Source organism: Aricia agestis, chromosome Z, assembly GCF_905147365.1.
Source record: "Aricia agestis chromosome Z, ilAriAges1.1, whole genome shotgun sequence".
Classification (NCBI taxonomy): Eukaryota; Metazoa; Arthropoda; class Insecta; order Lepidoptera; family Lycaenidae; genus Aricia; species Aricia agestis.
The window spans coordinates 37813489-37836717 of NC_056428.1; the positions used below are offsets into that span (position 1 = coordinate 37813489).

A 23229-nucleotide genomic window follows, 5' to 3' on the forward strand; every position below is an offset into this window, starting at 1 on the left:
TGCCAATGTTGTCTAACCTAATCTTCATTTTCGCACATTTGAGGCCTCGTTCATAGGTTTTTAACGTTCTATTCATCGGTTGTGTACGAAAAAGGTTAAACTAATAAAGCTCGGCTCTAAATTAAGTCGCAGGATCTGAAGCGTAACAACACACTGGTTAATGAAAGCCAAAAAACCTTTCGCCTGTTATATTGTGTATGGAGTATATTGGCTAGATAAATTACTATTCAAAGTCTGCTTATCATTGTCTGGTACATTAGAAAAATCACAGGACAGACCAAATCAGACAACTTGTATGGTTATACTTTGCACGAAGTAAAAAGTAACTAAAGACATTTAATTACTTCTTACTACCTCTACATACAGCTCTGAAATAATTCAAAAGGTAAAAAGAAAAGAGGTTTGGCCGCTAACCTGCGAGATCACAAGCAATTGCTTGACGACCTCTGTGGCTCAATTGGTTGAGTGTGTCATGTGTGGCAGCTCGAGTTTTTGGGCATATTATATAATATGTAGTAATTATTAATATATTCTATTTGAAATTGGGTTTTAATACATTTCCTACAAAATAGAGCAAAAATAACGAATGTGTAAATTGATGAAAATCGCGCAGGGCAAGGGTACTGTCGGCTAACTGGTGTCCCCCATGGTGTTTAACGTATTAATATTGTTTACAATGGTTGGGACTACGGTAGCCTAGCCAACAGAGGACGACTTAAAATTTACACAACCCTTCCAAATTAGGTACATCCAACATATTCTGCTTGTGAAAAAATTTCTCTGATGGTATCTTTTCTAACAATAAAATGTTAACTAAATGTACGCGCTGACTAAGCTAGTAAGGAAACTACGAAGCTAGTAAGGAAATGCCATGAAAATTGTCATCATTTTTAACCCCCGACAAAAAAGAGGGGTGTTATAAGTTTGACGTGTCTGTCTGTCGGTCGGTCTGTCTGTCTGTCTGTCTGTCTGTGGCATCGTAGCATCCAAACGGGTGGACCGATTTTGATCTAGTTTTTTTTGTTTGAAAGCTGACTTCATTGAGAGTGTTCTTAGCTATAGTTCATCATCATCAGCCTGCTCCGTGCTGAAAAATCGCGGTTCATCTGGTTCGTGAAGGGCCGATTAGCAACTTGCAGTCGTTTGGTGGGCTTTATTGCATTCTAGTTCGTGACATTTATGAATATTTACACATTAATGGAAAGTTGACTTAGTGCTGCAGCATCACCTGGTAATCAATAGGATACCCAACTCCTCACCAACTTAGAGCAACGGTTTCGTGTTTGGGCTCATTTGAATTGCGACAACTAGTAAGACGTAGATAACCAATAAATTTTTGCATGCTGCTGCTGCAGCATCACCTGAATTCTATAGGAGCCGAGCTCCATATGAACCCAAAGTGGAAGTTTCATGTTTGGACTCATATTGACGGCCTCATCTAAAAGGACATTTGTAGATGGTATTCATTGGGATATAATATGATCCTGTTGATAGGAATTATTCTGCACTATACAGCACCAACACAAGTTTAAAAAGCATGAAATAAAATTAACCGACACACCTTGACAACAATTGTGGACTAAAATATCACTTTACACTTAGGAATTATTAAAACTTAAAGTCAGTAAAATATATTATTTCATTACTTTTTAAAGTTGTTTGGCGGGGGTTTTTTTAATTTCTTAATTTAATTTTATCATCCAGCATTTTAGTAGGAATATGTGATGGGAAATTTTAGCAAGCAAAACGCGAGCGTGGGTTGAGCTAATATTACTTTAAAACAGTTTCATATTATGTTCCAAGTCAATCCATCTACTTTTCAAGACTTGGGAACGAGAATTTTATTTTGAGCTTAGTTTTAAGGACGCGAAAAAGTGCATTTAAGAGAAACTAGTATTTTGAGGTTAGGTTAGGTTAGTTATTCTTTAAAGCCTTCGATGTGAACTAATAATATATTATAATATGAGTTATTTATTAGTTCTATAATATTTAATCTATAAGGGACCTATAAGGGACATAATAATTACTTCTGTTATATTATTATGTCCCTTTGCTCACACGCCAGCAAAAACAGATGAAATAACACAATTTTATATAATATGTAGCCAACTTAATTTTAATCTTAATTTTAAATAGGGAAAAACGTACGGGAACAAAGCATTTCGTTTAGATTTGAAAGTTAATAAGTTCTTTGATAAGTATATATCTTTTTACAAATATCAGCGATTTTCAGGTACCATTAAAAAAAATTAGAAGTTACACTGCAAGGATATTTTGGTTCCAAATGAAAGATAATATATTCATCTCCACGTCTATACTATAAAAATGTTATAGCCGCACACAAAATTTTCGCATAAATACGTTTTAACCATCACAATAATCGCAAAATATTAAAAAAATGGGGTTTGTTTAGGTGCCATTATAGCTGGTAATATACAAAAAAAGTTGTTGCTTATTTAGTCCCCAGTACGAATAGCTAAATATTTTATATAAAAATAAATAACATTTCCATTTATAAGAAAAATAAGAAACGCTCTCTAATTTCTTCATACATTTTCGCCCTATCAAGAAAGCGGCGAGCGTCGTAACCGCCACTGTACAAGGCGCGCTGATATTGAACGTTATTTTAATGTCTTTAAGGTCGATATTCGTACTGACCTGCTAATTTTTGACATAATTTTTGTGATAGCGTCCTTAAGGCTTAAAAGAAACTGTTACTAATTAGAAGATACTCTTTAAAAATTTAAAAAAATATACATTAGAGACTGAGTACCGGGCATTACATTTTTGTTTCGCAAATAACCAATCGATATTAAACAGTGAGTGGAGAACACAACACAAGAACACAACTAACAGTAAAAAATGCAGTTTTTTGCATAAATGGAGGCTTTAGGACCGGAAAAAGTATTTGATAAAAAAAACTGTGCATTTTATGTGTAGCCAGATATATTAACCAGGCGATGAAGTAAATTGTTCTAGTTATAAGGGAAAAAAATGGGTAAATGTCCGTATGTTGCAAAATGTTATTTATTGTGTTCGTCAACCCACGTTTTCAATTCTTTAAAACAAAGCCAGATCTATAAACCATTATCATTATTAAAACGATCACCCTAATCGCTATGTCATTTCGTTTAAAACGAATTTATGTCGGGAGAGTTTTTTGCGATGCAAAACGTTTTTGTAATTACTACAAATGAGTGGCCATCATATTTAACGTTGCATTACATGTGTGGTTCTGTGACCAAAAAGGTGTACTTTTGCTTTGTGATTACCGAGCATAAAATGCTAAAAGCTTTAGAGTTAAAGTTGTCATCAATGTAATTTTTTATTTTGGTGCTAATGCAAGTACATGATTAAAGGCTAACCAGTATCAAACCCGCTACAGTTTATAAACATTTCGGTAGTAAGCTTTTTTTTTAAAACACCCTTAACTCATTTCTGCATTGTGTGTATCCTTACGTGGTTTTCAGTGGGTATTATTTTGAGTCTTTTGAGTCGAAAATAATAAAAAAAAAATTTTTTTGGTTTTAAAAAATGTTATAATATGAACAAACTTCAATCACAAAATTACATGCTTATTCATCAAAAACATCATTTTAATTACTTTCAAAAGGTACCAGGACCTCTCTCTACAGCAGTGGTTTCTTAAAACGGGGCACAAACTCTGGAACGAACTGTCACCTGCAGTATTTTCGAACCTATACGACCTGCAAACTTTCAAGAAGAGAGCGTATTCCCTCTTAAAAGGCCGGCAACGCACCTGCAGCTCTTCTGATGTTGTGAGTGTCCAAGGGCGACGGTAGTTGTTTTCCATCTGGTGACCCGTTTTATCATTTGCCCACTTATTTCATTAAAAAAAAACACGTTACGGTCTTGGTGACGCGGGCCGTAACCAAAAAATTAAGGCTAAAAAAAAGTTTAAAAGTAGAAAAAAATTCAAAATGCGCGTAAATTACAAAATTGTTTAACTTCACGCGAGTCACTGATAAATTCCCGGGGGCTGACCGCAGGTTGAGTATAGCTGCTCTACAGGATAGAATTACTTAATTAATTGAGGCTTCAATAAATTTCCAACAAATTCGAAAGCACTCTACAACTTTGCCAACTAAACCAATATACTAGTTATGCCCCTATTCCATTACCTGACGCTAAGTATTTATCGTACGTATTCAGATGTCTGCAGAACTTGTGAACTTACCTCTATGATATAGGACTTATTAATTAAGGAGTATATCATATCGTGAGAATAAATTGCTCTAGAGTTTAGTAAATAATTGTTTACAATCTACGTTAAATTCTATGTTGCTAACTATTATGTATAATAGATTAGAGTGTAATAAGTAACAATAGAATAACATCGACTTGTTTCGTTTAGAATCTATATATTTGAAATATCAATATATAAATAGGTCTTAAATAAACAATATACATAACATTTTCTTGTAAAACCTATTAAAATGTAGTTGAAACTCTATCAATATTACCACTAATTATTTCTCAGAAGGAAAGTTGAAAAACATTTTCGTTTCGCCGACTAACGTTTAAAATCTAATCAAAAATGTCTACACAGTGCAAGCTTATTCGCACACTGAAAATGAAATGAAATTTCTTAGTACGCTTTTCGAATGGAATAAAAATGTGTACTCAGTTCGTGAAACTCCAAAAAGTAAAAAGCATTTAATTATCAGATGCAAGCCACCAGAATCCAAGCTAACAAAACGAAGCCAACGTAACTGAAACAATAATATTACTATAAGTTAACATAATCAAATACAATAATATTGTGATTTAGATTGTACCAATGCGTCCAAAATTCGAATTAGATAGTGTAGACCTTCGCGAGCGGTGTAGAGTAGGATGTTAGGGGCGAGGTTAGGGTCATTGACTATGGACCTCCCGTGATATGGTGTGAAGGAGAAAGCAATATGGCGGCAGTGGCCGGCCTGTACGGCCTCGGCGAAGAGCAGCGGGGCCGACACAGGCGGAACCAGGCCAACGCGGAACGCTCCGAGTCCAGAGACGACAACACAGAAGCGTAAGTAGTAGAATAAGTTATTCAAACATTTATGATTCGTTGATGTAAGATTTTTTGTAGAAGACATTTTTTTTTTAATTTTTTGGTAAAAAGTGTGACTCCGTGCGAGATTCTTACGCAGGATCTTCTTGCCAGGTTAGTTCCCGAACCGGTGGTAGGCAACACGTAGGACGTTCTGAAAACATTTAATTCCAATTTATTCGGATATAAAACAATTTTTATTTATTTACTAATTACTATTTATCGGTTAAATAGAGGTGTGAACTTGAAGATGCAATCATTAATTTACACTTTGTATATGTAAATGTAAATTATATTTTATGACAACAAGCATAAAATATAATTTACACTCGAATCGAAGCAGATTACAAAACGAATTGTTAGTTTACTAACAAATTAATTTTTTAATAACTATTATTTATACTTCTTATTCTTTTATAGTGACACTATTTCGCCACTGTCTCTGTCTCTTTTATACTTTTTTAGCTGCAAAATCATAAATTCCACAAAGTTTAAAACAACACACTGATTAATCGGGGAACGAATGAAAAGGGGAACGAATACGAACTTGACCTTTGTTTTCAAGGATACACACGAGTGTTGTACAATTGTATATTGTTCGTCTGAAGCTCGTATATTCTTTGAGTTGAGAGAGATATTACTTTAATTAAGACGATTGCGATTATAAAACATTGTTTTAGTAAAATCAGCTCTAGCTATTTAAGAACTGTTTTAACTATGGGAAATTACCGAGTTATTACTGCTTTAAAAGTTCTCAAATAACACAGAAAAGCCTATTAATTCCTAGTATTTTAAATAAAAATCGGCCAAGTGCGAGTTGGACTCACGCACAAAGGTTTCCATACCATTATTGAGCAAAAATAAGTAAAAATGTGTTTTGTATGGGAATAATAATAATTATTATTTCAATAATTATTTTAATTGTTTTATTTTAATTTTATTATTAATTATTGTTAAAGTATAATACAACTGAGTATTGTGTGAATATCTCAAGTGCCTTGAGATATTCACTTCATTCGTCTTGCCATTATTGATATCGAGCAAAAAATAGCAAAAAAATTACGTTTGTTATATGGGAGCCTAAATATTTAATTTATTTTGTTTTTAGTATTCGTTTTCATAGCGGCAATAGATACTTATACGCAATCCGTGAAAATTTTAGAAATCTAGCTAGAGCGGTTTTTGAGATACAGCCTGGAGACAGACAAACGGACGGACAGATATCGAAGTCTTAGTAATAAGGTCCCGTTTTTGCCCTTTGGGTACGGAACCCTAAAAATCAGGGTGACAGATTGACAGATTGGCAACAATTAGATGGTCTGCCTGAAACTGCAGTTTTAAGGAGAAGAGGTACCGTATTAGTGTTTTAACTTTAACTTAAAACACTGAAGTTTTGTGCCTCGGCCCTCTTCTCACCGTTTGGGATATGTCACCATTATAATAATAATTGCCACTGGCACTGTTACTGCCTCAATTTTTTTTTACATGGTTTAATGATATATTTTAATCTAAACTAATTACGTAGTAATCACTTACATAAAACAAAAAGCAATTTCCTTTTTTCGTTTGACACAATTATGGGATAAGGATCTTTATTTTACGTTCACGGGCCACTGAACTCCGAATTTACTTTATCTTTATAACTCGAGTTAGCATGTGAAACGTTTTGGAAAAAGTGTCGCTACAAATTAATAATGCGTACAATATTTTTGGCTTGTAATTAGTTGAATAATCATAATATGAATGAATTGCAGTAAAAATGAATACTAACGAATGAAGAAATAGAATATCTAAACATTCTTAGCTGCAGAGACGTCTTCTGTTAAGGTCATGCACAACTTTATAAAAATCGCTCGGTATATTATTGTGTAAGTAGGTCTCTTTCGAAAATCGAACACCGCGCCGTCTACTTCTAATTGCCAAACAAACTTAAAGGTGTGCGCGGCCTAATAATTTATTAACAACACTCATAGTTTGTGGTGTTCTCTACTAAGTTACTAGCACACTAACACTTAGGTACCTCTATGTTTGCGATGCGTAAATAGAATAATCTTATATCTTTAAACGAGCAATCCTTGTACTTATAATATAAGGTACAGTCGCCATATTATATCGTCCCCTTTTTTTAAAAACGTTCTAAAAAAATAAAACAGTTATAAATCAAACATCAAACTTTAGCTTAATTATTCCTTTATTCTAAAAAATTATCAAAAATGCTTTAACGTTTTCAGGAAAAGTTTAATAGTAAATTTAACAAAAATACTCATATTTTCAAAATTTATTTTTGGGCTCCTAATTCCGTCCCTTTAATATTAAAGGGATAAATATGATATATTTATTTTTAGTATTTGTTGTTGTAGCGGTAACAGAACATATGTAACATAATTCCTGAAAATTTTAGAAGTCTAGCTATAGCGGTTCTTGAGATAGAGCCTGGAGACAGACATACAGACGGACAGACAACGAAGTGTCAGTAATAGGGTCCCATTTTTACCCTTTGTGTACGGAACTCTAAAAAAACATATTTTTCTACAGTTTCAAGCAAAAAGAAGTGATATGAACGTTCGAGATCCATTCACTGTTTGAGATCCTAATTCCGTCTTGGGGTTGGGGTTGGGGTCCGAATGATATTAGGTTCATGTAATGGGACGATATTAGGATATTTTTTTTTGGCTTACTTATCTATTTAAACAAAAAACGTGTTATAATCTGAAAATGTTACTTATTCGATTAACATCTGAGGTAATAATAATTAGTTTTACAAACAAATTGTATCAGTAAGTTAGGCATCTCAATATTTTATGGTATCCAAGAATATTTCAATGAAAAACTGACTTTGAAAACTTTTTTTGATTTTCCAATTCCTGCCGGTACGAAAGGCGTGATGCCCTCACTTCTTCACAATGGCCGACTGATGCAACTAGCTCCTAGCTCGTGCCACTTATGATAGATGACAGTTTTTAAATAAGTAGATATCGAAGGGGACGGAATTAGGTTTGGGGACGAAATTTGGCGACTGTACCCCTATATATAATTGGAACTTCGGAATCGACTCTAACGATTTTCATGAAATTTAGTATATATATAGAAGGTTTCATGCAAATCAAAGCTCGGTCAAAAAGCTAGTAATAATAATAAGTAAAAGCCCGGTGTTGTGGCGATGTGTTCAAAAGTCATACATTTTTTATATCTAACTTCGCCATCGAAACTAGCGAATGCAATATGAATAGCACTCTCGGCTGAAATCAATCAATCAATTAAAATTACCAGGACGTCCTGGCTGTGAGCAACGCTTGATGCCGAAATTCTTGCAACTAAATACAACTAAATAATTTTGCTCTTATATATACATTATACATGACTAGCTGTGCCCCGCGGTGTTACCTACGGCTTAAGTGATCCTACTAATATTATTATAAAGGCGAAAGTTTGTATGGATTTATGTATGGAGGTTTGTTACTCTTTCACGCAAAAACTACTGAATGGATTTTAATGAAACTTTACAATAATATAGCTTATACATCAGAGTAACACATAGGCTACAATTTTAACCGACTTTTAAAATGGAGGAGGTGTTATGCTTGGCTAAAATTGTAGCCTATGTGTTATTCTAGCTATATTATTGTAAAGTTTCATGAGAATCCGTTCAGTAGTTAATATTTAATTATAAAATTAATAATAAATAAGTATTTAATTATAAAATAGTAATAATAGTTTATTCCCTGAAAAACTAAGCGTATTATACAAACAGCAAACTTCTTGTACGTACTTCATTATTCCCGTACCGAGAACAACATTGAAAAACGTATAAAGCAAGCCTCGCGGAATAATAGGATTATACAAATATGGTGGAACAGGAAGGTATAATTATACCACTATCCAATTAACGAGTTTGCTCCAGATATCCACCTTGTGAAAAATGGAATTTACCAACTTTGCATTTGAAAGTTTGGTGTTTTCGTTTTGGGATATGGAATGGTTAAGGCTCGGTGCACACGATGTAGACAACGTGGTCGCTATTCTGATATATTAGTACTATTATTTCACGCTAGAGGCAGCACCAGTATTGTCAGTAAACAAAAAGTTCGACGTTTGACAACGTTACTGTCAATATTTTGATGTGACGTGTGCATTAGGTCATATTATTTACTATGATATGTGCTAGAAGCGCCCTCTACTCCTTTGAGTGATATTCCCCATTGTTATTTTAACAAGTAGGCGCTACCTGACTATAGAAATAGGCATATCTCACTAATAGTTTTACACCAGACAGTTGTTTTGCCCTAAGTGTCTAAACAAACTAGGCTGAAGTTACGCGGCGGAAATTCCGCATGATTACGCCCGCAATGTCAAACGCATACAATATACGTGATTGACGTGATTTTTTATAAACAATTTTAGATAGACTTGTTACACATTTATCGTTAAAATGTAGGAAGAGGGAAAAATGAAGGAAAATAATCATTGTTTTATTTAACCAGTGTGGCTGTCCAAGTCTACAGAAAAATACGTTTATTTTTCTTTTCTCCTTCAAGAGATTGTATAATAATCTTAACATAATATCTAAAGTTCTTCTTTATTAAAAACGTATATACGTATGAACAACGCATAAATAATATTTCAAAGCGCAAAAGTTTATTTCCCGATAAACTTCAAAATATCAGTCGAAGTTAAAACATAGTTGCGTCGAAGTTATTAACAAGCTTTCCATTTTGACTGCGGATTGAATTTGTGCTAATTAGAACTTGTCTTCTGTAGTTGAAACACCTGTTTCTTTGTTGCGAAATTCTACTTAAGTCTGCTGGCTTTACGATCTTTGCCGCAAGCGACCACGACCAACAAAAATTTAAATAAATTGCCACTTTATGAACTAGGCTGTAAGCTTCATTTTGCGAATGGGGGTCCACAATTATTGTAGGCCAGAGGTCCATGTAAACTAATTTGGTTAGCAGTGAAGAACTTTTGTGCAAGCTTGATTTCTCTTATTAGAAAGCATAGGCCAGGGATGGCGAACCCTGCCTTATCACCTTATCAACGTGCCACTTTTCTGAATAATCACTAAAGGAATGTCATAGACGCGCTATCAAATAATATTTTTCTTTGTAATCCTAACGAGTATATAATGCTAGCCTAACTTGGCGCTTTTGTAGCATTGGTTCAACATCCCTTGGCATTGTAGAGGTTTCAGGGGGTCCGCAGTATGCACCAACACCTTAAAAGTGGGCCACGAAACAAAGGAGTTTTGGAACGGTATCGGTAGAAAATCAAACCTATAGCATAATATGTTTAAAAGTGGCATTTTATTTCATTTTTGTCGGTCGCGGTCGCTTGCGGTAAAGATCAGGAAGTCACTTATAAAGAAAAATGTCTGGGGGATTTATTTATAAACAGATTGTGGACCTACGTTATTTGATCGGATTACGTCAAGTGAATGTTTGTTGTGATCTATCAAGTGTCAGCTGGGCTTCACATAATTCGACCAAATCACTTGTCTTCCATAGATTTTTCCATAGACATAATATATACTGGATTTTTCTGATTGTTTGCAGTTATTGATAAATTTTTCTTCGAAAATTACTACCATGGTGTGCTTGTGTGGTTTCTTATGATAGTTTTTTGCTTTCACCGAAATTCCTTCACGGTGTAAAACACGTACATTTTCCGGATAAAAATAACGAATATCCTTTTCCGGGACTCAAAATAAATAATAATATATCAGGCCGCAATGAGAGACATATTTAAATGATGATTAAAGTTTTTATAAAGAAATTGACAGATAATGTATGGGGTTTATGGCAAAATCTTCATTTAATTATATAACTCGACAGTTTAATATTCGTTTCTGAGTGCAGCATTTAGTGATACTGATAACGATGATTATGAAATTCAATCCTAAGGGATTATTCCGGACAGGGCTGAGTTATGGCGAATAGTCGATCTGCGCCGAGACTCGTTACCGCACTAAGATTTTCGGTGCAATTTTGCAAGTAGGTCACTACGTTCTGTAATTAGGAGATTTTAACCTACTACATAACCTACTACAGTACCACTAATTTACTGTTTGAATGCAATAGGCCTGTATACTGTTTTGTTCTTTATTCGATATAGTCTAGGCTAAAGTGCAAATAACTGTTCAGTCGTCAAATAAAAGTTATTTAAGATGATTGATTAAAATAGCATTTTGTAGAATGAACCAAAATAGTAGAATTATTTATAATTTCAAAGGGTTATTGCTGCCCCAAAAACTAGAGTTGCCCGACGTTCGTGTCTTTAAACCGTCTTTGTTGAAACTATTATGGCAGAAATATAGAAAAAAGGCGAACGGTTCAACACTAAACGAGCGAGGGTTTTCTGCTCTAGCGTAGGAAAAATACGCTGAAATATTGAATCGTGCACATCAAATTATTCAAAATGCGCCTTGCGGAAAAAGTAGAAGTAGCTAAGTAAATATGTCACTACAGAATAAATTACAACGAGATACTACGTTCTACTATTTTTAAAGTATTTATTACTTAGCTTAGAATAATATAGGGTCAGAATTTATATCGATTTTCTGTGAATATAAAGCCTACGGTTTTGCCCGACTCAAGTGAAATTCATATCAGGACGACCTCTGTGGCTCAGTGGTGAGCGAGTTGGTAGCTCAAGCCGGGGGTCGCGGGTTCGAATCCCGCCGACGGAACAAAAAGTTTTCAATGTTCCCGGGTCTGGATGTGTACCTATTAAATATGTGTATGATATAATAAAAATCTTAAATATATGTAGGGTATAAAAGTATTAAATATATTTCCGTTGTCTGGTACCTGTAACACAAGTCCTTTAGGTACTTAGCACGGGGCCAGACTGACGTGGTGTGAAGCATCCATAGATATTATTATTATTTATTATTATATCATATTGAACATGTTTGCCCACCCACGAAGACTTTTTAATAAATGTCATAATCCTAAGCCCGCCTTTGAATACTACCAAGTCTCGGTTAGTTTATTTCAAACTTGAGTGAGACTGGTCTCAAATATATGCTACGAATAGGAAATATTACAAAATGGTCGGAGCAGAGTGCGCTTATAACATATGCAGGAAATAACCCGGCCAAAATCTTGCAACATGTTGCACACGTCATCTCAGAATGAAATCGAAAGACATGTTGCACACGTCATCTCAGAATATCGACAGAAGCGTTGTCAAACGTCGAACAAAACTTGTCTGTCTATGCTGGTAGCCTAGTGCTACTTCTAGCTTGAAAAAACTATCAAACGAAGTTGAGTGGATATCAAAGCGCAACAATTTTTTACAACTATAGTCTGCTGTAGTGTAGCGCAAATGAGTCGTTTTTAAGGTTTCGTACCCATAGGGTAAAAACGGGACCCTATTACTAAGACTTCGATATCTGTCTGTCCGTCTGTCTGTCTCCATGCTGTATTTCAAAAACCGCTATAGCTAGATTTCTGAAATTTTCACAGATTGTGTATATCTGTTGACGCAATAACAACAAATGCTAAAAACAAAATAATTTTAATATATCAATTAATAAATAAATAAATAATTTTTTTTGTCTATTTTTGCTCTATACTGATGCGCAACAATTCGTGCGCGAGTCCGATTCGCACTTGGCCGATTATTTATACCGTTTAAGATAATAGACTGATTGGGTATTACTTCCTCTCTTACGCTGCGGCAGTCTTCCTTTACCGTCTAAAGAAAGTTTCCCTCTTAAGCTTTCTTTGACTAATTTTTCCGTAGTTTCATATCAATCCATACTAATATTATAAATGCGAAAGTGAGTATGTATATTTGTCTGTCTGTGGCTTTGAGTCTCGGGAAAGGACATAGGACTTTTTATCCCGGAAACATGTATGGTACCCGCGCGATAAATGATTTTCAGCGCAAATGAGTTGCGGACGTCAATTAGTATAGATGAAGTTAGTGTTTAAACTAATAGAATTTTAAACGATTGCCTAGCAAACATTTTCTAAAACGCATTACCAATGCATTCGTATTAGCCATCGAAAAGCAATTACTGGATATTTTAGATATTGCTTGCGTTTTCAGTTACGTAAAGAGCATAACGGGTGCGATTAAGAGGAGTCCACACCGCCCTTTTTTCCATACAAACGTTGTCCCCTGTTTCCTCCCTGGATAATGCTAGTAGAGTTATAATTTTTTTCCTGAATATCTACGGCCACTAAAACAATGTCCCTATGTTTTCTTTTTCTTCATAATTTAATTATTAAATAAGATATGAACGTCCAAAAACCCATAAAAATGGCCAGATTTTCCGCTGTGTTCAAACATCCAGAAAACAGATTTGGCTATACGAAAAAAATTAAAAAATAGGAACACAGCTCAAGCCTTTCTTTAATCTTTAATGAAAAAAGTACTTAAAATCGGTTAAGTTTTGTAGAAGGAATCAGGGGACAACGAATCCTTGATTTTCTGCAGTTGTCTCTATCGCGTTCTGCGGTATAGGCTTTAGGTAAGGGAGACTGCTATAGATATTACACGTACTTTTTTTTCATTTCTCTAGCCCCTGCTGTATCCTCTTAAGGATTTAGGGTACGGTACATTAATGTTTATTTTAATACGAACACGTATTGTACCTACATAATTGCGTTTAAAATGTTATTTTTTGATTATTTTTCATATTCAACATGGGATTAAAAATTTTAACTTCACCGAACGTATTGTGTTCGCAAAAATCAACTTATGTTTACTTGAAGTAACTTTTTTCTTTTGCTAACGTATATTATACTAGCTTTTGCCCTCGGCTTTGCTCGCGTTAAGAAGTATTATTATATACAAACTTTTATCCCCTATTTTAACCCCTTGGGGGTGGAATTTATCAAAATCCTTTCTTAACGGATGCCTATACGTCATAACATCTACCTGCATGCCAAATTTCAGCCCGACCCGTCCAGTGGTTTGGGCTGTGCGTTGATAGATCACCATGTCAGTCGGTCAGTCGCCTTTGAGTTATAATTATATATAAGTATATAGATTATTTTATACTATAGAACTAACTTTACCGTTGTAGTTCTCAAAACATAAAACAAAAAAATGTAGACAATTACTAGTTTGCTCTTCAGTGCCCAGTTTCGTCATTTTGATTATAATAGTCACAAATTTCAACTAACAATGGTACTACTAACCTTATTTATTCGTTATTTTAATTTGTTCATGATTTGAACTTGGCAAAATTATTATTTAATATACGAAAGGTCCGCTGCAATAATAATGAATGGGTTTTTGAATTTACACCTGTTTCGTTGAGCGTTCTAGTCGTGTAGTCAAAATATTAAAAACGTATTTATCACGGAACTGCAAGCGATATTGCTTAGTTTCGAAATAAATTTTATAAATATTATTTTAAGTGACATAATGGCATTAAATACTTAATCGCACCCGTTATGCTCATTACGTAACTGGAAACGCAAGTAATATCTAAAATATCCAGTAATTGCTTTTCGATGGCTAATACGAATGCATTGGAAAATGTTTGCTAAGCAATCGTTTAAAATTCTATAAGTTTAAACACTAACCTCGTGTTTATTTTAGACTAGACGACACCTAAATCGGTACTAAAATACTTGAGTCCCGGGAAAAGTTTTTAAATTGCGACAAAATGTGAGAAAATCGTTATGTAGTTTTGAAGAACTAAAACAAAATGAAGCCGCATTATTGTTGCATTGAAATACTAGAATCGTAGTACTGGGAGACACATGCATCGGTGCGGGAGACGTAGGGGACGAACCGGGAGACACAGGGGATGATCGCCGGCCGTAGGTCATCGCATCACAGTATATCATCGGTGACAGATGTCCGTGAAGCTGGGATATCGATGGGTTAAACACCGCTGAGTTACGATGGTCCGCCGGATGATGTCATGTGCCAAAGTAGGTACTATCAGAGAAGTTGATTCCTAGGCCGGACTCAAGTATTTTAGTATCATTTGGGTGCCATCTAGTCTAAAATAAAGACGAGGGTGTTTAAATTTATAGAATTTTAAACGATCGCTTAGCAAACATTTTCTAAAGCGCATTACCAATGCATTCGTATTAGCTATTAAAAAGCTATCACTGGATATTTAAGATATTGCCTGCGTTTTTGTTACGTAATGAGCATAACAGTATGCGATTAAGTATTTAGGGTACATTAAGGGTCATTCAGACTGCAACGCGACGCGTAGATGCATTTATTAATTAAAGGCCTATGGGGGATTTTGTATGGACCCCGTCCCCACCCTTCAACAGTCATGGGATGCGTCTCGATTTGTTCACTGGGACCCAGAAAAGTCTTAAGTACCAGTGTCAGTTTCAAAATCAATGGGGTTTATTAAAAAAATAAACTTTTCTCCAAAAAAAAGGTGTTTATTTTTAAACAAAAAATCACTTTTTTCTACAAACAAAAAGCATAACAGGGTTCCGTAGTCAACAAGGAACCCTTATAGTTTCGGTCTGTCTGTCCGTCTGTGTGTCTATCTCTCTGTCCGCGGTTTACATACTATAGGGCCTACAAAGCTGTAATTCGGCATGTATGCATATTATCTTAATGATGGCGACAAAATGGTATATAAAATCTTTATTTTTTTTATGGTACCTCCCCATACACATCAAGTGGGGGTGATTTTTTTTTCCGCGTACATCCCATCGTGTAGGGTGTCGTTGGGTACGTTTTAAAAAAATATTATTCAGAGTATTCAAAGATCATTTTCCGATTTAGGGACTTGTGAAATATGAAGTTTTAAAGTGGAAAAAATCGTTAGAGTCTACTCCAGTGTCCCCCCTTCCACTAGCTCAAATTGTTTTAGCTCAGGTTTCAGGCTCAGGTTTAGCTGATTAGCTCAGGTTGCTTCTGTGGAATATAAATGTGGATACGCACTGAGCTGGTTTTTAATTTCATGTACAAACAAATGACGATTTAATTGAAGGCAATAATATTAATATGATCTCCATATTTTAACACTATTTATTTGCACATTAAGGAAATGCGTATGTAAAAATGAAAAAATAAAATAAAAACAATATATTATTATAAACCTAAGGCCGCGTCACCATCAAACACGGCGCGGCATCGTCACCGTGCCACGATACGACGCCGCCACCGTGACACGTGACACGTGTTCCGACTTCCGGTGCCACGAATAGTGCGCCACCCCGTGGCCCATTTAGTTTGATTGAAATCTGACAATATTTCCACTACGCAACTTTGTTTGATAGGTATTTCACATGCTTCGTTTAAGTTTGGAACGCCATTTTTCGGAAGTTTCACCCTGAATAGGGGCGCGCGGTGCACCGTTCGCGTCACCGGGACACTGTGGGGCGTCGCACCGTGTCAGGGTGGCGGCGTCGTGTCATGGCACGATGACGACGCCGCGCCAAGTTTGATGGAATTGCACTGTAACCCCAAGTATTTGACAGATGTCGCCATAGTAAAAAAATCTCTATTCTAGTAGATCTTTCGAATGACACCTGTTTCTGCTCTGTTGGTTGGTGGGGACGTTTCTTCTCATAGTCCTTTGTACTTAATTGATAGATTTCAATTGCGTGAGTCGTGACCGTGAGACATCTTGCGTTTGCAAGACGTCTCTCATATTTATGTCAAATCCATACAAATTTAGAAATGCATCTACGCGTTGCGTTATGATCTGAATTGACCCTAATGTTTCTATTCAAAGATTCAAAGATTTTATTTGCAAACTAAGTAATTAATATACAAACATTGTAATACGAACACTTGTACATAATTGCGTTTAAAATACACAAATTGTTGAATTTAATTGCTTACAAAATTATGTAATGTGGTCACCATCAAAATCCTACAGGGGGAGTCACAAAGACGACGCGAGATAATATATTACCATTTTTAAATCGATATATATATATATATATATATATATATATATATATATATATATATATATATATATATATATATATATATATATATATATATATATATATATATATATATATATATATATATATTTTTTTTTTTTTTTTTTTTTAATTCTTGTAAGTCTCTCTAAAAATACTTTATCATAAAATGTATTAATCGATTAATTTTACCTCTATATTCAACATCATCATTGGCTTATCGCCGTTCACTATACTAAGTATCCATCCCAATCTCATCCAGCCTTCATCCATTCGCTGCCAACTTCTTCAAATACTTGGACCAACAAGCCACACCACCTTCAGAGCTTTTGCCTAAACGTGGTCTTTAACACCTGTCTTATTGGCACTTACGAACTATAGTAGAAATACGTGTACAGTATTGGCGACACTATGCTAACATGTTCTGCCGCCTATAGTTCCTGCAGGTTCCCTATAATAGAGAAATACGACGGGCTCTCAGAAAACCGGCGTGAAACAGCGCTTGCGCTATGTTTCGCCGAGTCAGTGAGTTTACTGGAGGTTCAATTCCCTACCCTTCCCTTCCCTATTCCATTCCTTACCTTCCCTACCCTGTAACCCTATTCTCTCTTAAAAGGCCGGCAATGCACCTGCAGCTCTTCTGATTTTGCGTGTGTCCATGGGCGACGGAAGTTGCTCCCTTATTTATTTTAAAAAAATAGATAGACTAGATTATAGATTAATTATTATTCAAACACCTGATTATGTTCAATACTTCTATTTATAACTTAATTAGATTTCATAGATCTCAAAAGGTCGAAAATATGAATAATTAACGAGTTATAATAAATCTTTGAATATTCGAAATGTAAATTATAACATTACACAGCTGCCTCAACGGAAAAGTGTTTTTTGTTAATGAACACGCCCCATAAATTACACATTTCAAGAAAAAGTGTAATTGAAACAAAATTAAACGCAAAACGAGTTTTGGGATCGGGGGCTTTCAATATAAATTTTAAAATAAGAAGTTGTAAAAGAAATTATCCCGAAGAATTCGTTGAAAAGTTTACGTTGGCGAAACGTAAAATAATATGCTTTCTGGTTGTATTTAAAAAAACAGAAAGTTAATCTTAATAACTTCACGGAACGTATTGTGTCCGAAAGAATCAACTTATATTTACTTGAAGTAACTTTTTTCTTTTCATAAAATCTTTTTAACTCTCAACTCTTTCTCTCAAGTATTTCTGTGCCTAATTTTGGCTAAGTCGGTTTAACGATTTAAGCGTGAAGTAGTAATAAACAGAGATACGAGGCAGAGATAAATTTCGCAAGTCGCAACTAAAACACTTCTATACATATTATAAAACAAAGTCGCTGTTTTTTTCCTCATGTCCCTTTGTTCCCTTTAACCTTTAAAACTACGCAACCGATTTTGATGCGGTTTTCTTTAATAGATAGAGTGATTCAAGATGAAGGTTATAGATATGATAACATTAATTAAATAGTGCAGAAATACTGTTATTGTTGGGGTTTCTAATGTGATGTCCTAAATAATCACATTTTTTTCCGCTTACATTGCAAACGCAGGCTGAACCCTACGAGATTTATCAAAATAATGTATCAAGTATTGTCCACATTGAAAAGGTCTACAGAAAACTCGATGTCTATCTCTTATGGATATCCCACAATAACATTTTGTTGTCATTTTTTTTAACGACAAATAATGGCTAATTTTATAACTTATCCAATTAAATAACTTTTAAATACATTGTTGACTTAATGTCCCTTTACAGCATAATATGATTTAAATGAATATTTAAATCATAATATGCTGTATCGAAGATATTATTACAGATTTAAAAATTGCGGGAAGTAGGTTTTGCGGCGGTACCGACTAATGCGGGCCACGGGTAGTAATGATGAATACAAGTCAAAACTGCTGAATCGATTTTAATCATTTTTTCAGTGGCTATATACAGGGTGCAATTTGACCTTCCTGCCAAATTTGGATATATTGATCCTTGTTAAAAATAAAAATACACGTATTTCTTCTTTTATAATCACTCAGTGCTATAATTTTGAGAAATAGCCTCCGAAAGTTATCCTACCAAACACCACAAAATATGGAAACATGCGCGGCCTGGCCCCGCCCCGCCCTTCCATTGACATTCTTGCAGTGACGGATTAAGACTACTTGATGCCCTAAGCAGTCCGTGCCTGTGGGCCCCCCTATCCGTATCTCAATTACTAGAATCTGTCTTTGAACCTTTACTCTTCTGGTCCCCCCTCAGACGTGATGCCCTAGGCAATTGCTTAATAATTTGATTAAGGGCTAATCCGTCACTGCATTCTTGTTATTATCATAAGTTGCGAATTTTCCCTTCATACTTTGACGGGCGTAGGACCGTCAAATGTAAAGGACGTAGACAGGTATGTTTAGAATAAAATTAATTGATACACATCAAAAGAATGGAAAATTACAACTTTTTAATTACGAAAAATAAGCACTTTAGAAATTTATAATAAAATATCTAAACCACATCCTTTGCAATTTGCATTTAGGCGTATTTAAAAAATTCAATCAACTTATGTATGTACACAGTGCAACTAATTAAAAATCAAAACAACCCACCTCTAATTCTTATTTACTTCCGTCTCGTCTACACTTAACATAGTTCAAACTGCAATCCGTTTTGCTCTAAGCAGAGTCTAGCGCGTTTTGCACATAGTCTTTAAGACTTTAAAAGTTTGTCAAGCATAACTTTGTCACTTTTAACCTCGTCAGAGGCATATATATCTTCGAGGCTGGCTAGGCGTGTGTGTTGCGAACTGCGAACTGTCCATAATCCGAGTCTTTGATTGTTTCGCGATTCAGATTCAGGGTACAGCTGCTGCATTCGAGAATCATCAATCAGCTGTTACGAAGACGAGGAAGACTTTCTTGCTCGTACAGTCTCTGGGTTCCGCGTAAACTTTTGCCACTCAAAATGTAGCTCCTCCACCTATGCCTCCACATTTCATAACACTCGATCGTGGTTAGGGTACATTATAACAGACACAAATTAAAGCGCGGGGTCCGGGTGGGCCGTGACAAACAAAATATTTACGTGTTAGCTATACAACTACGCGCGCGGTACCTACTAAACGGTCGCCGGTGGGCGGTGACCGGCGGGCCTCCCGCCTCTCACCCCGCGCGTCACCCTCGCTTTACCCCTACGCATAACCGGTCTTCCGACTGGTTCGGCGCGCCGCGCGACGACGGACTAGAGCGGTAATCGTAATTATTATGAACTTATGAAGTGACCATTGTGCACCGAATTTTTTTGGGATAAAATATGTTGTTGTAAAAAATTGACACCCTATTTTTATTGGTTTAATGGACTCACCTAATGATACCTAAGCCCCAAAAAAAATTTGGCCCGTAGGTTTAATTGCACCCTGTATTTTATACCCGATGCGAAGCCGGGGCGGGTCGCTAGTTTTCTAATTAAATTTACACAGCAAATAACTACACAAGGTTTGCTTATTTTTATCTGGCATATTAGAAAAATGACGTGACAGACAAAGACAGTAGGTTATAGGACCTAGAATAATTATTCACCACCTAAATAATTGAAAGACTTTGAGGAAGGCCTTTGCCCAGCAGTGGGACAGCATAGGCTCTTAAAAAATAACTTTATTAGCAAGAGAGTATGTATGGATTCTCGTAAATCCTCCCATCCAATCACAAGTATTGTAGGTATTTACATTGTAACCTGTATAATGGTTGCTATAACCCGGTAAATGGTTATGTTACATCGTGCATCACAGAGCCCAGTTTATGACCCCATTTGCATGGGTTACGTAACCAGGGTCGCTAGATCGCAATCTGTTGCCGAGAGGTTCTTAACTGGAAATCACTTCGCAATCCAGCTTTTTAGTTTCAGAATGGAAATACGTTGAGCTGTGAATACTAACATGTAAGATGTAACTGATGTTTTGATTCATTTTAACGGATTTTCAGAAAGGAGGAGGTTATGATTCAAATGTAAAAAAGTAACTTGTGCAGTAGTAAATAAAGTTTAATGTTGTAATGGTTCTGGGCTGGACTGGATGGATTCAAGACAAGTAATCTGATGACACCTCTTAATGCCGATGCATAAGAGGCAAGAGGAGAGGAGAGCTTGCCATAAATAAATTTACTCGAAAATACAACCGTCTATCTACATTTACTCGAAAATACAACCGTCTTTCTAGGGCAGTCGGGTAAAAGTTCGAGATTATTTTTACCGTAGGCCCCTAACTTATTTCTGTAATGACAGGCGTAACGGATTTATTACGGTCCGAAAATATAATATGCACTGTCCGACTCAATAGTTATTAATAAAAATATCATGGTTCTTTAAAAGAGAATTTTCTGTCGGTAAACGCTTATTTGACCACTTTTGTACTGAATATTTTGTTAAAATATTTGGTGAATGGTGTGGTCATCTTAACCCAAGGGGACACATATACCACAATAGACATAACTACTAGACCTGGATCCCAGAAGGATAAGACATAACTTACTCTCTGATGGATGAAACCATAGGTTATTAGTAGTGCCTCGTGTACTTAGACTACCTGCGAATTTGTGTAGCTCTAAGTGTGACACCTGGTCAGGTACCAGGAACCAAAGTGGACTAAAAATGAGTCTTACTTTACTTATTTTCAAATGGCTAATATTTATATATAATTTGTAGATTATTGTTCTAAACTAGTATCATGTGGTGTAAGACACTTTTCAATGACCAAAACTATTGTCAGACGTTTTAAAAGTAACTTTGTTGCTAATTTTTTTTCAAAGGCATTATTTTTATTTTATAAATTAATATAATATCTTAGAAAACAATACGATATTCCAAGAATTTATTTTCTACTAGCTGTTGCCCGTGACTTTGTCCGTGTCAGCATACTGCATAGTACGAGTATAATAACAAAGATGGACAATTTTCCTCTGTTTCCTTACCCAAAGGGTAAAAACGGGACCCTATAACAAAGATATTTCAGCCTGTCCGTCTGTTTGTCTGTCTGTCCATATCCAGACTGTACCCCTTTCTAACGTGTAGTGAATATTATTATAGTATGGATACAATTGAGTATTTTCATATACCTAGTCAAGTGCCTACCTGTTAGACCCAGATCCCAGAGCGTTAAGACAACTTACTATCACAATATGGATGAAACCTTAGGTTCTCAGTAGTTCCTTATGTACTTAGAATACCTTCGAATTTGTGAAGCTATAGAGTATAGACTGTGGGGCATGGCATCGTAGCATTCAAATCGATTGATTAGTTTTTTTTTTTTTATTATAATCCACCTTGTCTGAAACTTCGGAAACTTGTCATACCTACCACTTGACTTGTACATTCCACTTGACACCACTAAAACGACACCACCAGTTGTGTCATACTATGGAATCTCTAGTCCATAATATGACACTGGTCACTGCCGACTATTATGATGTTACATAGTTGGTTAGTTGTTGATATGAAAACTCAAATTAAGTTCAAGCAGTAAAGTTTATATTTATCTGTGGTACTTTACTCAAATGGTCAACTTGACATCACTAGGGTGGTGTCATATGGGCTAGACCATATGACACCACAAGTGTCGTTTTGGTGGTGTCGAGTGGAAGGAACGAGTTTACCTAATAATATTAGTACTAAAAAAAACGCTCTTTTTAGTTCTTAACAAATTATTGCATTAATGTTATTGGCTCTTAATACTAATTATGTTATGCAGAGTTTCAAATTGATTAGACTACTTGGAATAGGTAAAAATGTTCTGAGGGTAAAAATAGTGCTCAAATATTCTATTATATTTAGTCCCAATTTCACCAACGACTGTTAAAGTTAATGCTCGAATTAGCATCACGTTACCCCTTTCGTTTTTCATGCGAATGAAAGAGAAGACATGATATTTAAACAAGCTGTTAACACTAACAGACGTTGGTGAAATTGGGCCTTAGCCCGAGCCAATAAAAGCGTGTTAAAAATATAATTATTTCGAAGCTTAACTAAAGTTCTGTTAGTGGTAAGCTAATAAAATATTTAAATGACTAACAAAGTAAAGCTGAAGATTTAAGTTTTGATTTTAAAATAGGTTAAACTACCCGAGATGTTACTTTTAGAGGCTGCTTAAATTAATAAAACTTTGTCTCATATATTGTTAATTAAGGAGGCGACTAACCCTAAAGTGTCGATTTTATAATTCATTTTTATTCTTGAAAATAAGCCCCGATTTGTTTCATTTTATAAAATTAGATACTACATTATATTTCCGAGAATTCGGTCTGAG

At 35.2% G+C, this 23229-nt stretch overlaps 1 protein-coding gene across 10 annotated transcripts in view; it reads left to right on the forward strand.

The window, feature by feature from the left end:
- LOC121738490 (potassium voltage-gated channel protein Shaker) overlaps positions 1–23229 on the forward strand; it is a 348407-nt gene that overhangs the window by 233148 nt on the left and 92030 nt on the right. For 2 of the 10 annotated variants that reach the window (XM_042130566.1, XM_042130568.1), the window contains exon 2: positions 4689–5035. The exons of the other annotated variants lie outside the window; for them this stretch is intronic. In XM_042130566.1, coding sequence (XP_041986500.1) covers positions 4926–5035 — 110 coding nt within the window. In that variant the 5' untranslated portion in view covers positions 4689–4925. The remainder of the gene's footprint in view (positions 1–4688; positions 5036–23229) is intronic. 10 annotated transcript variants of the gene reach the window in all.